Source organism: Erithacus rubecula (genome assembly GCF_903797595.1).
Source record: "Erithacus rubecula genome assembly, chromosome: 3".
In the NCBI taxonomy this organism is placed as follows: domain Eukaryota; kingdom Metazoa; phylum Chordata; class Aves; order Passeriformes; family Muscicapidae; genus Erithacus; species Erithacus rubecula.
The window spans coordinates 13805927-13819742 of NC_136689.1; the positions used below are offsets into that span (position 1 = coordinate 13805927).

Genomic DNA, 13816 nt, shown 5'->3' on the forward strand with positions numbered 1-13816 from the left:
TCCCTCTCTACAACTGCCCGAAATGAGATTGTAGCCAGGTGGGATCAGCCTCTTCTCACAGGTGACAGAGCAAGAGGACTAAGCCTTAAGATGGCTCAAGAGAGGTTCAGGTTGGACAGTAAAAGAATTTCTTCACAAAAATGGTTATCAGACACTGTAATGAGCTGCTCAGGGAGGCTGTGCCAATTTTATCGGATATGTTTAAGGAAAGACTGGATCTGGATTTAGTTGACATGATGATGTCTGGCCGTATGTTGTACTCGATGACCTCAGGGCTTTTCCAGCCTAACAGATTCTGTGATTCTGTGGGGATGCCAGGTTGCCCAGGACAGGTGCGGAGCCGCCATCCCTGGAGGTGCATGAGGCATCTGGATCTGGCGCTGGGTGATATGGTTTAGGGCATTAGGGATCCCAGTGGTAATGCTGGGTTGACGACTGGACTTCATGATCTTAGCTGTCATTTCCAACCTTGATGATTTAATGATCCTATAATTCTATAATTCTATGATTTCGTGGTTCCACGGTTCCAGATGAGCCGAAGCCACGGCAGCCCCGCCCGCCTGAGGCAGCCCCGCCCCTGTCCCCGCCCGCCTGAGGGCGGGGCCGCGCCTGCGCACAGGGCGGGGCCGGGGCGGGGCGGCCGCTGCGGCGGGTGACGTCACCCGCCCGCCCCACCGGCGGGGCGGGGCGGGGCGGGAGCCGCGGCCGCAGCCGCCATGGCCGGTGCCATGTTGGGGAGGAAGTGAGAGCGGGAGGCGGCGGCGGCGGCCAGGAAGGAGCCCTTCCCTTTTCCCTCCTGCCGGGGCGGGCGCGGGTTTCCCGGCCACGGCGGCTTGCGAGAACCCCGGCTTGGGCGGTGCGGCGGCGGCAGCTGGCGGCGGCGGAGCTGAGCGCCCCGGAGGCGGCAGTGGCCTAAGATGGCGGACCCGGCGGAGTGTAACATCAAAGTGATGTGTCGCTTCAGGCCCCTCAACGAGTCCGAAGTGGCCCGAGGCGACAAGTACATCGCTAAGTTCCAGGGCGAAGACACCGTCGTCATCGCGGTGAGGGGCCGCCCCGGGCGGGAGAGGCGGGAAGCGCGGCGGGCGAGGCGGGGAGGGAGGGAGGGAGGGGGTGTCAGGGGTCGGCGGGGTCAGACGCCGCGGGATGGGCGCGCTGTGAGGCGGCAGCGCTCGGCAGCGCCCGCGGGCGGGGACGCCTGGGGAAGGGGAGCGGCCTCCTTGGAGACCGAGGGAACGGGGAGAGGGGGCAGGGACAGCTGCGGGCGGGGTGGGCTGCTCTGGGTACGGGCACGGCGGGCGGGAGGGAGGGAGGCGGTGGGCGCAGAGCGCTGTGGGGGCAGGTCAGGAGAGCTTTGAGAAAGGGCCGAGTGCGGAGCGAGGGCGAGTCCCGCACTGTGCCCGCCGGCCGGCCGCGCTCTGCCGCTGCCCCGAAATGCACGCGTGGGAGCTGCCGCCAGAGAACTGTCTGCGGAGAGTTTGGGGAAAGAAATGCGGGGCGGCAGTGCAGGCTCCAGAGAATAGTGCTCAAGATCTGTACATCAGTCATCAGCTGACAGCTTCTTTTTGTTGTTGTTAAATCAGAATAAACAGACCATTTGCCGTACTGCATGTTCGTAAATGTATTTTAACTGGAGTCTCTTTGCGAGGTATGAGGCCTGTTAAAAACAATCAGGATGTTGCAGGGGGAAAGATAATCCTTTCCTTTTTCTTCGATGGATCATATTTAGCTACAAAGTGGAACTGGAATATAAAAATAAAGTACAGGCGTTTATTGCCTGGTGTGGTTGGTGTTGTACAAACACACTGTAGCCTCGATGTTTGTTTTATTTTTGTTAACTTATAATTTATGTTTTCATGTAAATATATTTCTTGAGAGACTGCTGATTCTTACAGAAATTAACTTCAGATGCCAGTTATCTGTCTAAAAATTTTAAGGGTTTATGTTTTGTTTTTTGAGGCTACCAATAATAGCTCTTTTTGCACAGTAACTGAAGTTGCAGGAGGCAATTTAATAAAATATTTATTTTATGAGGAGTTACTTAATATTAGTGCTTTAGTCTATTAATATTCAGCTGAATTTGTCAATAAAGTATGTAATTCCATGAGTCTGGAGTGACAAGAACAATAGCATGCTTGTGAAATGAGGTAATTTGGGTTTATTTCAGCTGGCAAGTTACTATCTTGGAGTGCATCACTCCTTCCTGATGTTGTGCAGGTAAACTCGAGTAAGGAAGCAATGCTGGAAAATGGAAAATTTAACTAGAGTGAATAATCTCAGTTTCATCAGTGAATACCCATTCATTGTAACTCTGCATAGTCTGTTTATAGTTCACAGTTTAATATATAAACCTCGATGTATTCTAACTTAAAAAAGAAATTTTCTAAATTTTCTTTCAGTAGCCTTAGAGTAAATGAAAGCTTTATCTTTTTAAAATACTCTTTAAGCACACTTTAAAATTATCTAAAACATAGATTGTGCTGAAGTGATTCTGTGTCTAAGTAGAACAGTTTGATGGTGTGCTCCTGAGGGATCATGTGGGGCTTTCTGCTCAGAATGGATTTTTAGTGTTGCCAGCTACAGCTTGGTGATTCCTGCTTGGTAAAAATCACAACAAATTTCCCAGTTGTCCTGGATCCAGGACTTGCTGTGTCTGACTTGAGGAAAAACGCCCCTAAAATTATTAAATTTGATAGTGACAGTGTTTGTGTCTTGTTTCACAAAATTTGAGTCAAGGTTTGATGTTCTCTGATTTTGTGTTTGGAATGGTGGCAGTAGGACAAGATTTATATCCTCAAAATTATGACTTGAATCCCTGAAACTGTTGGCAATATCTTGTCTTTGGTGGTTTTGTTTTTAATTGCTTGGCTGAGTTTTTACAAATTTAGGGAGCTAACCTGAGCCTGTAGCCAGGCACGACTTGTTTCTGTGTGTTGCAGAATTGCCCAGGGGAGGATAACAGAAGCAGTGCTCATGAAACAGTGTCTGAAGGGCTTCCTCCACAAGCTGAGTTGGGTTACTTCAGCTCTTTGGTTTCTGTCCTTGTTGCTGCCTGTCACGTTGGCTGCCTGTTGAGCAGTAATTGAGCCACTTTTGTTTTTTTTATAGCTGCTTTCCTCAGCTGTCTGAAGGACTTGCACCTCCTGTGGGCACCTGGCTCGGTGCTGGAAGTGGAGGCTGCTTTAATAGTGCTTGGGAGTTGCCTGTAATGGTCGATGGGAGGTGAAGACTGGGAGGCAGCGGAAGCAGAGCAGATCCCAGGCTGCAGATTTGACTCCTCTGGAGGAGGGTGGGGAGGAAAATCAGTGACTATAACCGAACCCTCCTTCTTTCTTGACTCCCCTGTCATCTCTGAGCTAGCTATCTTCTCTTTTTTTCCTAGCTCCTATATAATTAATGTCATTCTGGACAAGTGAGTCATTTTGATTTGTGTTAGATAAAATAATAGTTTTAATTGTAGCTAGTGTGTAACAGCAGTTTGAGGGGACATAAGGTGTTGGTCTTTTTTAAAGATCAGTCTCTGAATCAAAGTATTTTCTTTCCACAGGATGAAAATTTTTACCTAGTAAAGAACTTTTACTTTTTAATTACAGATGGCTTCTTTCTATCTTAATATTCTATTAATTATTTTCTCCTAATGACTTCTTCTGTTAATTACTATAAGGATTTTGTTAAAACATATGATAGGATGATAACTCGTTATTTGATTGTTATGTTAAACATTAGAAATATACCTGTATGTGAAAATTGATAGCAATTTGCTTGTGGATTTCAGGCTTTTGAGTAAGAACAGGGAGGAAGACCAGTTTGATATGGGATCATCTCGTTCTATCAAATATAAAACTACTTGTAACTGAGTAGCTTTATAGTTCTGCATAATGTGTCTATACATCTTCTTTAAAAAACCTTCTATTCTTAGTCTTGTTCATCTTAAAACTGCCTGAGAGAAACATTGCTGAATACAGTGATGCTCAAGGGTTTGGAACTGAAGCCTGGCCCAAAACCAGCACTGCCCAGTGGCTGCAGTGGTGAGGCCTTATGGGTGTGCACAGAAATGAGCAGTATGCCTCTGTTGTCCAAATGGGTTTTAGTAACCATCATTATCTAGTCCTTATTTGTATGGCTTTTAGGAAAGAATCATGTCTGTATTTTCATATTTGTTTAAGTACTATTTTTATTTAGTGTAAGAGATAGCCCTGTGATCCTGGAAAGAGCCTGAGACATTTGGCTTTCTTCTTCATTATCTTTTAAACTAGTGCCAGATCGTAAATGAGACAAGGCTAGGTTACAGCGTTGTTAGAATCAGGTAATGAAGGTCACTTGCTACTACTGCAGCTTTTAGTCGTAGGTTTTGCAAAAGAAAAATGCTGAAGGCTGTACTGGATTGTAAAATTCAAGAAATGAGATGCATTCTTAAAGTAACTTTATTATTGTTTGTTAATGCAAAAAACCTAGTGTTTAATTACAGACACAAAAAGAGGCATCAGGTCTACAGTGGAACTTTAAATATGAATCAGGAATAGCAATATGTAGCTGAAATAATACTATTTCTCCAGTGCTACTCTCTTTTTCTTTTTTCCATTAGATATTGAGTAACAAAGATGCTTTTCAGGTGACAGTGGTGTGATGATTTAACTGGAAGGAAATGCTCTGGTTTACAAGAATCAGTAAAGGGAGAGCTTTTTTCCCTGCAGTGCCGCTTTCTTAGAGACACCTCGCTCATATTTTTTGTTCTGAAATTCAATGACTATTATTGTAAACAGCAGTACTTGCTTTTCTCTTCAGAAGAACCTTTCTACTAAAGTTTGGCTGAAACATTTATTAAAAAAATACTCTGTTTCAATTCTGGAAATTGACTTTCTAGACACAATGTTTAAAATCATATATTTAGTCATTTTATAGCAATAAATAACTGCTGTAAAAGTTAATACTTGAGTTGTAGTATTTGCACAGAAATAAGAAAAAGAGGACAAAAAGAGCTGAGATTCACTGACTGTTCTATATCAGTTCTATATATTGTGCATGGGGCTAAGACTAGAAGAAATTCCTCTTTATTGTAAAATTAAAATATGAATTTGTAGCTGTGCTTTTTCACCCACTGGCAGTGTTGGACTGGATCAGGTGTGTAAAAGCAGCACCACCTTAGCTTAATAATAGGAAGAAGTGAGTCAGGTACCCGACATCATACTTTCCAGGAATTATTCCACTTTGGATTATTCTTTTAGCGTATTTTGTACTGATGGGAAGAACGTTCTTTAATATAAATCCAGATCTTAAAGGCAAAGTAAGCCCATTTATGTACTACTTTAACCTTTCAGCAAGAATGGGCTAAGCATGGGTAGGTATTGTAGCACTGTTTTAACTTTCCATTCCAGCAAAAAACACTAAAGAGCTTCTGGATGTGTTGTGTAGAAAAATATGCTACTGATTTTTCAAATGAATTTTTGCTCCTGACTTTGCTTCAGATATCAGTGCATAAAAAGTAAGGTGAGCTCAGATGGTCTTATGAATAACCAATTCTCTACCTTATGGAAAGTTGCAAAAATAATAGGAGTTTAAGAATTACATCTATGGAGATAACATTAAGTGTTTCTCAGACTTTTGATGTAAGTTTCAGTGTAGATGTGATTGCAGATTTTTCTGTAGTCCTAATTGGACATATTGACAAAGAAACTTTTCCACTGAAATTTATGAGTACGCCGAATTTTGTATAATTTAGATTGGCTGAGCATCCTTTTATATAATGGGTAACTAGTCTTTAAGTTAGGTATGGAACTGTACTTCAGCATCATCCCTTTATTAAGATGCAGTTTAACTACTGCTAAATCATGTTGGCAGCTGTACCTTTCTGAAGGCTGTAAGAGCATTTGGAAATTTTTGCTGTGAGACCACATCCCTTCAAGTACAAGGCAACTGCGAGAGCTGAAATTATCTTGTGGTTGACAATGGACAAAAGAAATGCTAGGCAAGGAACTAAAAGATTCTGAAAGAGGAAGTCAGAAGTTCTGCTTGTTTGCTTGGTATTTTATATGGCTTATAAGGCCATGCATATTAAATTTTTAATAGAATTTGAGCACCAGTTTCTGAAAATTTCTGGAGTGTGTCCAAGCAGCCTCATACTGAGTTAGTGACACTGCTACTACCCCTGTTAGGGATGCCACGTGCTAATGCTGCTTGGGCCTTTTGTCTCTTTGGTTCATCATTAGATCTGATTGTTTACTGCTTGGGGAAGAAAAGGCATCTGGTGCAGAAAAAATATCTGACACTTTAATCTTTCTTGATTAATCTCTTAAAGGTAATGAGGAGACTTTCTAGGGCATGGTAATCTGTGTAATGCTGTTTTAGCTTTGTTTACTGCAGAAAGTAGACAGTAAAGAGAAGTGATAAGACATAGGATTGTAGATGTCAAAGATGTGAAACCATACTGAGTGGGAGTAATTTGCATTCTTAAAACATAATTATTTTGGAGCATGCTTGTCTAAACCTACTTGATTAGGTACTGTTTCGGTGATGATGGAGCAGGGACATACCACTAATACAGATTTTCATAGGTGTGACAAAAAAATGAGGACATGTAAGCAAATAATCCACTTTCCACCTGCAAAGGATAAAAAGGTGACAAGTGACAACAGGACTGCTTGTGAGGATTCTCGTGGCCAAAACTGTTAAGTTCTGTTTATTGGTAGCAGTTGTTAATTTGAGGGAAATTGAAATTGGTCATGTGCTTAGCAGCTTTCACTGCATAAATAAACAAGGTCAATTAAAGGCAATACTGCCCAAGTGAAGGCCTTGCAGTTTGATTTTCTGTTCCATAGTGGAATTATTTCAGTGCATATAAATAAGCACTTGAGCACGAAACAGAGCTGATTAATGTTTTGTGATGTGGCTGACTTGCAGTGTGTAGTGTAGCTGATTGATATCTGTGAAACTGGAGGCTTTTTGAAACTACAGTGGCTAGTGAGAAAGGTGGTGTCATCTTTTCTACAGCATCTTCCTATTTGTGTAATGTGTTCTCAGTCTTCATTTTCTTACCTCAGGGTTCCTTAACTTGTTAGCTGTCTCCCTTCTGGTGTATCTAATGGCCTCAATTCTACCTGTAGAACATAGGGATTTGAGGTGTCTTTGAAGCTGGAATGAGTAATGGAGAAGGGTGGTGTTTTCCCTGCTGTGAAACAAGTGTTTTGACAAACTTCAGCCCCTTAGGGACAGTTTCTACCTGCTAAGTCTTGTGGTTTCTTGAACATATTTATACAGTGAACACTGTAATTATTTTTCCAAGAGGGTGCTCGTCCACCTGATTTCAAGGCCTCAAATAAATGTGTTTAGTCTAAAAAAGCTTTGTTTGTTATGGTGCTAGATATTATTAAAAGACAAATGGAAGGTCAGGGGAGGGGAATGTGGGTGGGTAAAAAGATGGAAGCTATACTTGTTTCTTTGCCAGAGGCAGTTCCAGAATATCCCTGTGGAAGGGTGATCATGAATTAAATTTAGGCAGAATGGAACACTTAACCATTGCAGGGAGTTTAACAATGTTACTGACCTAGGTTCTTTGTAAACTGCACCCGTATGCTTGGCTACCTACTACAAAATCAAGCTCTTAGAATTGCTACAAAAGTTTGAACTTTGTGAGATGAGCATAATCATTTATATCCTAATGGATTGTCAGCTGCTTATTGTCAGAACTGTTATGAAAGTCTCTTCTATAAAACAAAGCAATATTCAGCATTCCTCTCAATATTCTGTCAGATGTTCCTCATGTAGTCTTTTCTAAAATGAGTTTTGTGAAAGGTTCCCTTCCCCAATATTGCCTTTTCTTCTGCTTGAAGAAGGGAGCTTTATTTTAAGGATACCTTATGTGGCATGATAGTTTGTGTTGAATGTTTCCTTTTGGTTTGATTTTTTTGAGAATTGGTACTGTGATATATATTTTGTATCATGGGGTATGTTTTTAATAATTTGAGTTTACCAGAGTAAACCTACTCCCAGGGTCGATGAGAATAAGGGGTTCTCAGATGTACAGACCAGGCAATGGCTTCCTTGTAAATCAAGTAACTTGAGGTCATGTGGCAGAGGAGTTTTGCAGAATTATGTAGATAACACTTTGAACCCAAATATATTTAATTCACAGCCTTCCTCTTAAGCAAGCATGGGAAGATTTAGGCAGCACTATTTAAGCTGATTTCCTCACTACAGTCTTCAAGTGCTTAAAATAGAAGATTGGGCTGAGACAGTGTAGAATACTTCTAAACTATTAACAAATGCCTTTGAGTTCCACTTCCAGCATTTTTTGATAACTGCTCTGGGTTTTTTTTTCCTTTTTTCAGTCCAAGCCATATATATTTGACCGTGTATTCCAGTCAAACACATCACAAGAACAAGTGTACAATGACTGTGCTAAAAAGATTGTCAAAGGTAAGGTGGAAGAGCAAATTTGCCATAAGAAAAATCTCCTATTCCTGTGGATTTCAGTGTTGAAAACTAATACTTCTATTGCTGCCTTTTATCTTTGGAATGTTTGATAAGTGCCAAAGTGGATTGTAGCACCATACAGTCATCCTGTAGTTGAGCTAATAAATTATGTCAGTACTTAACCTGCTGTTTCAGTTGATTGCAACATTTGGTAGCATTTTTCTGTCAGGGGTTTTTTACAGTTCTCTGCAATAATTGAAAACAATTTATCAGAAATTAATCATGAAAACAGTTGTTAATAAGTTTGAGGTGTGTCATTTGCCCTTCCCATGTCACCCGAAATTTATTGGTGAAAAGCATCATATAGAAATTCATTTGGAGGAGTGCAGGAGGAAACAAAAATTGTGAAATATAAGTTATTGCTGTGCAGGCCAGGGTGTACAGTTTCTCTGAAACTGCATTCTCAGATTTGGCCTGGCAACTTTGGAGAATCAAGTCTTGTCACAAAGAAGGATATGCTACAGTAAGTTTTTGTAGTAAGCAATTAGCTAGTTCCCTAAAAATAATTGATTGATTTCGTGAGGTCATCTTTAAGTTCTAATTGACCCAACTTTAAAAACAGCTTTACAAAGCCTTGTCAGAAATCACTGAAATACCAGCTATTAGTGACAACAGAATATTGGGTAAGCATACTATATTTTTCATAATTAGAAAAGTACATTACCTTGGGAAATTTATGCTGCTGCAACTATTTAAACCTTTAATGAATTAAATAATAATCAGGCTGAGATCAGAAGTTTGTTCTTTGAAAATTGAATTTAGCTAAGAATTGCAGTGCTGCCTCTTCTCTGTGTAAAACTCTGAGCTCTGTGTGATATTTCTCAACTGTGCTGCATCAAGTGGCAGATGAGCTCTAGTGGTAAGACAGATGGATTTATGAGTATGATGAAGTGGCAAAGACCTTCCCATTTGGAGTATCTCCTTGTCCTTGTTTTTGGAAAATAAAAGTTTGCTTGCAGGGTAGGATTCTGCAGTAACAAGTCAACCCACCAGCCCCTTCTCCCTTCAAACTAAAACTTTCCTTGTTTCATTCATAATTTGAAATAGAGGTTTATGGCCTAAAAGTAAGATGCTTGACACTTAGGGCATTGCCCATTCTCATCACAATTGGACAATTAAACTTTACTGAAGGCAGAAAATGTGATGGTGTTCTCATGTTTGGTTTCTTCTGAGATATCAAAGACCATCTGTTCAGCCTCGCGATTGTATCGATTTCATTTTTGTTCCTAACTGTGAAGTTCTGACTTTTCTGGTTGAAGAAACAGGTGCTTCTTATCAGCCAACTTCTAACACAGAGTGATGGCAAAATGCATTAAAAGATGTAGGGAGGAAACCCTCCCTCCCCCTGACTCTAGCACAAAGTTGCCAAACACTGAGTGATTTAACTTGCTGGGCATTTTAAGACCTGCCTGCTTGCATTCTATTTAATTTGACTTTTTCTTTAGAAGAAGGAAGTGAATGCTAATGAAAATACTCTTTCCCTTTAGATGTACTTGAGGGATACAATGGTACAATATTTGCTTATGGGCAAACATCATCTGGAAAGACACACACTATGGAAGTAAGAAATGTTAAAATAATTTTCTCTTAGTATCACTGTCTTGTCTTTTCATCACAATAGTCTTTGCATTGTAGAAATAAGATGTTTGCTTGTTTTCTTCTTGCAACATTTTGATACCCCATTATTTGTATTGGGACTGAGAATAGCAATTCGTGTGGCTTTTTTTTTTCACCCTCAGTAGCATATTTTCACTTGTAGTAGTTTGGGAGAGTTCTGAAGTCGTTCTTTTCACTTACTGGGGAATTCTGGGGCTGCATGGGTGGTTCACTTTACTTCATGAAGTAAGTGTGTCATACCTGTCAGCATTCTGTCTGTTAAACCTGAACCAGATGTTTTGTGTTTTAATACTGTTTGTAATGCTGGATTGAGTATGAATTTTTTGTTATATCTTTTTCTGTTAAGGGGAAGCTTCATGACCCAGATGGAATGGGCATTATTCCAAGAATAGTGCAAGATATTTTTAATTATATTTACTCCATGGATGAGAATCTTGAGTTTCATATTAAGGTAAACTTTTCATTCATTTTTATTTTAATCTGTATTAAAACTTGAAGGTAGTCTGTGGGTAAATGGATATTCTGTATGTTTCAAATGCCTGTAACTTGTAAACCTGATAACCTGAGTTATTGCTGAAGTAACTGATTTTTCCTAAAGAGGAATTATGTTAACACTTTAATTTTGTTCCACTGAACATTGATGGAAGCTATGCTGATAATCTGTGGCAGTGCTGATAGTGACTGAAACTTCTGATCAAAACAGTTTCTTCTTAACAGTGTATTTTAGTTCAGCCTTAAGAGCTTGAGCTGGATGTGTTATGTGGGAGGTCATAGTAATCATGCTGAATCCTTGTGATCAAGAAGCAAAGCATTTTTGCCTTCTGATGTATTTCTTTTCTTCTTTCTAGGTGTCATATTTTGAAATATACTTGGATAAAATAAGGGACCTTTTGGATGGTAAGATTTTTATTTGTACTCAACATATAAAATAAATTATTCTGGAGGGACTCATTTAAAAAAAACCCTTATGTTACTTAAGTATTCATTATGTTAATAACCTTTGTATTATAAAGGTGCATCATACTGGGAAAGTATGGAGCTCATTTTATGATTTATGATGATTTATTATTTTGTGATTACTAAAGCTGCAGTGGTGGTGCTTTCTTATACGTGAAGTTTTAGTCAAGTATTTCTGAGAGGTAACATTTATGACTTGGGCATTGTATGCAGTGCTTTCATTCAGTTTTGCCTTAGCTTTGGAATATTTTCTCTTCCAGTTTCAAAGACCAATCTTTCTGTCCATGAGGACAAAAATAGAGTTCCCTATGTAAAGGTGAGCATCAGTCTGATGTATTTTTGTCTTGATCTCTTCTATTGTGCATCATTGACTTGTGCCTTGTTGATGTGTTGTTGTTTTTCACAACCTTCCCTTTTTTTTTTCTCCCAAAGGGTTGCACAGAACGTTTTGTATGTAGTCCAGAAGAAGTTATGGACACTATAGATGAAGGAAAATCAAATCGACACGTAGCAGTTACAAGTAAGTATCATCTTCTGTTTCCTTTTAGTGATTCATCTATTTTCTTCTGGTATACCTTAAAAACATAGTTGGGGCACAGATAGTGAGCTAAATCATTCATATTTTTGAAAGGATCTGGCCATAAACAATTTCAGTATGCCTTTCAGAAACAAATATTTAAATTGATTTCTGGTTAGATCATGTTGCTTAGACTAGGATTGAAAGGAGAAAGTAAGTCATCAGTGAGGAGCTATGCATCACTGGAGAAAAAGGTGTAGTTCTACTCCAGGTATAGTGCAAAATCCCAAGTTTGTGGAATTTGTTACAACCTAGAAATCTGTAAGTGAGGCTCATCCACAGTTTGATCATTCTGTTACATATTCTAAGAGCAGCTGATCAGAATTCAGACCTGCTGCGGATTTAAGCAGTGTCCCAAAATTCCAGGAGTTTTAGCTGTAGCATACAACTGAGTTGCAAGGAGCCATGTCAAAGGTCTTCAAAGTCCCTCAAAAAGCAGAATTTGGAAATGATAGAGGGGTTAGAGAAGATGAGGGAAGATGTAGGTGCATGCAAAGTAAGCCTTGAGCTCTTAGCAACTGAGGTGACTGTTGGAAGTCTCAGAGCCAATTCAAGGATGTTTCACAATCTGTGTTTGGTTCTTTATTCAGGAAGAAAGATTATACAATCATTAAGAAAATATAAGTGTTTTCTTCTTATTTCTTTGGTTAAAGATCAAAAACAAAAATATGATGTTCTTTTAAGGAATGTTTCAGTCTTGCGGTTTTGCTTCATTGCTCCTAAGTAAGAAAGTTCAAGTGGGGACTGCACTAAGAAAATTGGGATAGAATATTATTTTGTGTTCTTTGCTTCTTTAAAATCAGTAAGGTGGTACTTTTGGAACTGTGAGAGATTTATAGTTAAAAGGAAGAAGAAATGGGCAGATGTTCTCATTCAGATTGCTTAAATTTTGTTACTGGATTAAAATAATACTTTAAATTCAACATGTCTTTTTTTTCCTCTTAATGTTTCACAGCAGAGGGGGCAGTACAAGACAGGGTGGAAATGCTGTGGCCAGTTAAAATTTTCACAAAAGCATAAAATGGGGTACACTGGAAGTCTACAGAAGGCTTTTCTATCAAAACCTAAATATGCTTACTGTTCTAGTAAATCTGTGCTAGTAAATCTGATGAGTGAACTTATGGGATATTAATAGGAGCCCAAGAGAAAACTGGATCTTTCTTCCACAATTAGATGATACCATTGTTTTTGCTGCCTCTAGGTCTGCTGTCATTGAGAAATTGCACTATACAGCTTCATTAGCTTTGGATCTTTTACTGTACTCTGGGAAGGTGTTGTTTTAAATAAGATTGCTTGTACAAATCTTTTTTTACAATGTGTTTCTTTTGAATTATAGATATGAATGAACACAGCTCCCGAAGTCATAGTATTTTTCTTATTAATGTAAAACAAGAGAATACTCAAACAGAACAGAAACTAAGTGGAAAACTTTACCTTGTGGACTTGGCAGGTAGTGAGAAGGTAATTATAAGTTTCTTTTTCTGCTCTGAAACTGTGCTTTTTCTTTATAATCAAGTATTTTACATTAGTGAAATACTGATGGTTCACTTGTCATCTCAGGTGTGTTAATTTTGACTTTGAAACATGGTTTCTGAATACTAGGCTGGCTTAGCTATTAGATACTACCACTTTAAGGTGATCTGCATTTCTGCAAGTGAGGGTTTGTAAATCTGGACTAGGGTGGGGAAAGAGGGTAAAGTTCAGTTTCAGTATCTGAGAATGCAAAAAAAAAAAAAAAAAAACTACCTGTGTTACAGATGTGTGGATTTGCCAGGTACAGAAATAAAGTTTTATAGTTGTGGAATATCTGGGTTTTCTTATGTAGTGATACCAAGTTTCTTAATTTGAAATTCTGATTAACACTGGTTGACAGCTTGCTTTTCTGTATCAGTAGCTTAAAGAAGGAAAGTAAATATATGCTGTAATTAGTCTTCTAAGAGCTGGATTTCTGACATTCTTTTCATCTTTGCTTCTGGGTTTATTCCTGTCTTTGCCTCCAGTTTTTTCAGTAATTTCTGCTTGCTGTTGTTTTTCCTTACGTCATTTTTCTATGACCTTATTGTTGTCTCTGATCCTGTTTATTCTGAAATGTGTTTCTTTAATCAGAGTTTTTTTTTTTTTCTTTTAAAGAAAAGGGCTGGGTTGCTGGTTCTTTCTCTGTAGTTCCTTTCAGTGTTTGTTTCAAACTTTACTTTA

The 13816-nt window shown here is 39.4% G+C and overlaps 1 protein-coding gene across 2 annotated transcripts in view; it reads left to right on the top strand.

Annotated features, from left to right (window-relative positions):
- The first annotated feature begins 673 nt into the window (after nt 1-673).
- Nucleotides 674-13816, top strand: part of KIF5B (kinesin family member 5B) — a 32934-nt gene continuing 19791 nt past the window's right edge. For both annotated transcript variants that reach the window (XM_079302077.1, XM_079302078.1), the window contains exons 1-8: nt 674-1043; nt 8325-8412; nt 9957-10030; nt 10433-10537; nt 10935-10983; nt 11304-11359; nt 11476-11563; nt 12957-13081. In XM_079302077.1, coding sequence (XP_079158203.1) covers nt 918-1043; nt 8325-8412; nt 9957-10030; nt 10433-10537; nt 10935-10983; nt 11304-11359; nt 11476-11563; nt 12957-13081 — 711 coding nt within the window. In that variant the 5' untranslated portion in view covers nt 674-917. The remainder of the gene's footprint in view (nt 1044-8324; nt 8413-9956; nt 10031-10432; nt 10538-10934; nt 10984-11303; nt 11360-11475; nt 11564-12956; nt 13082-13816) is intronic.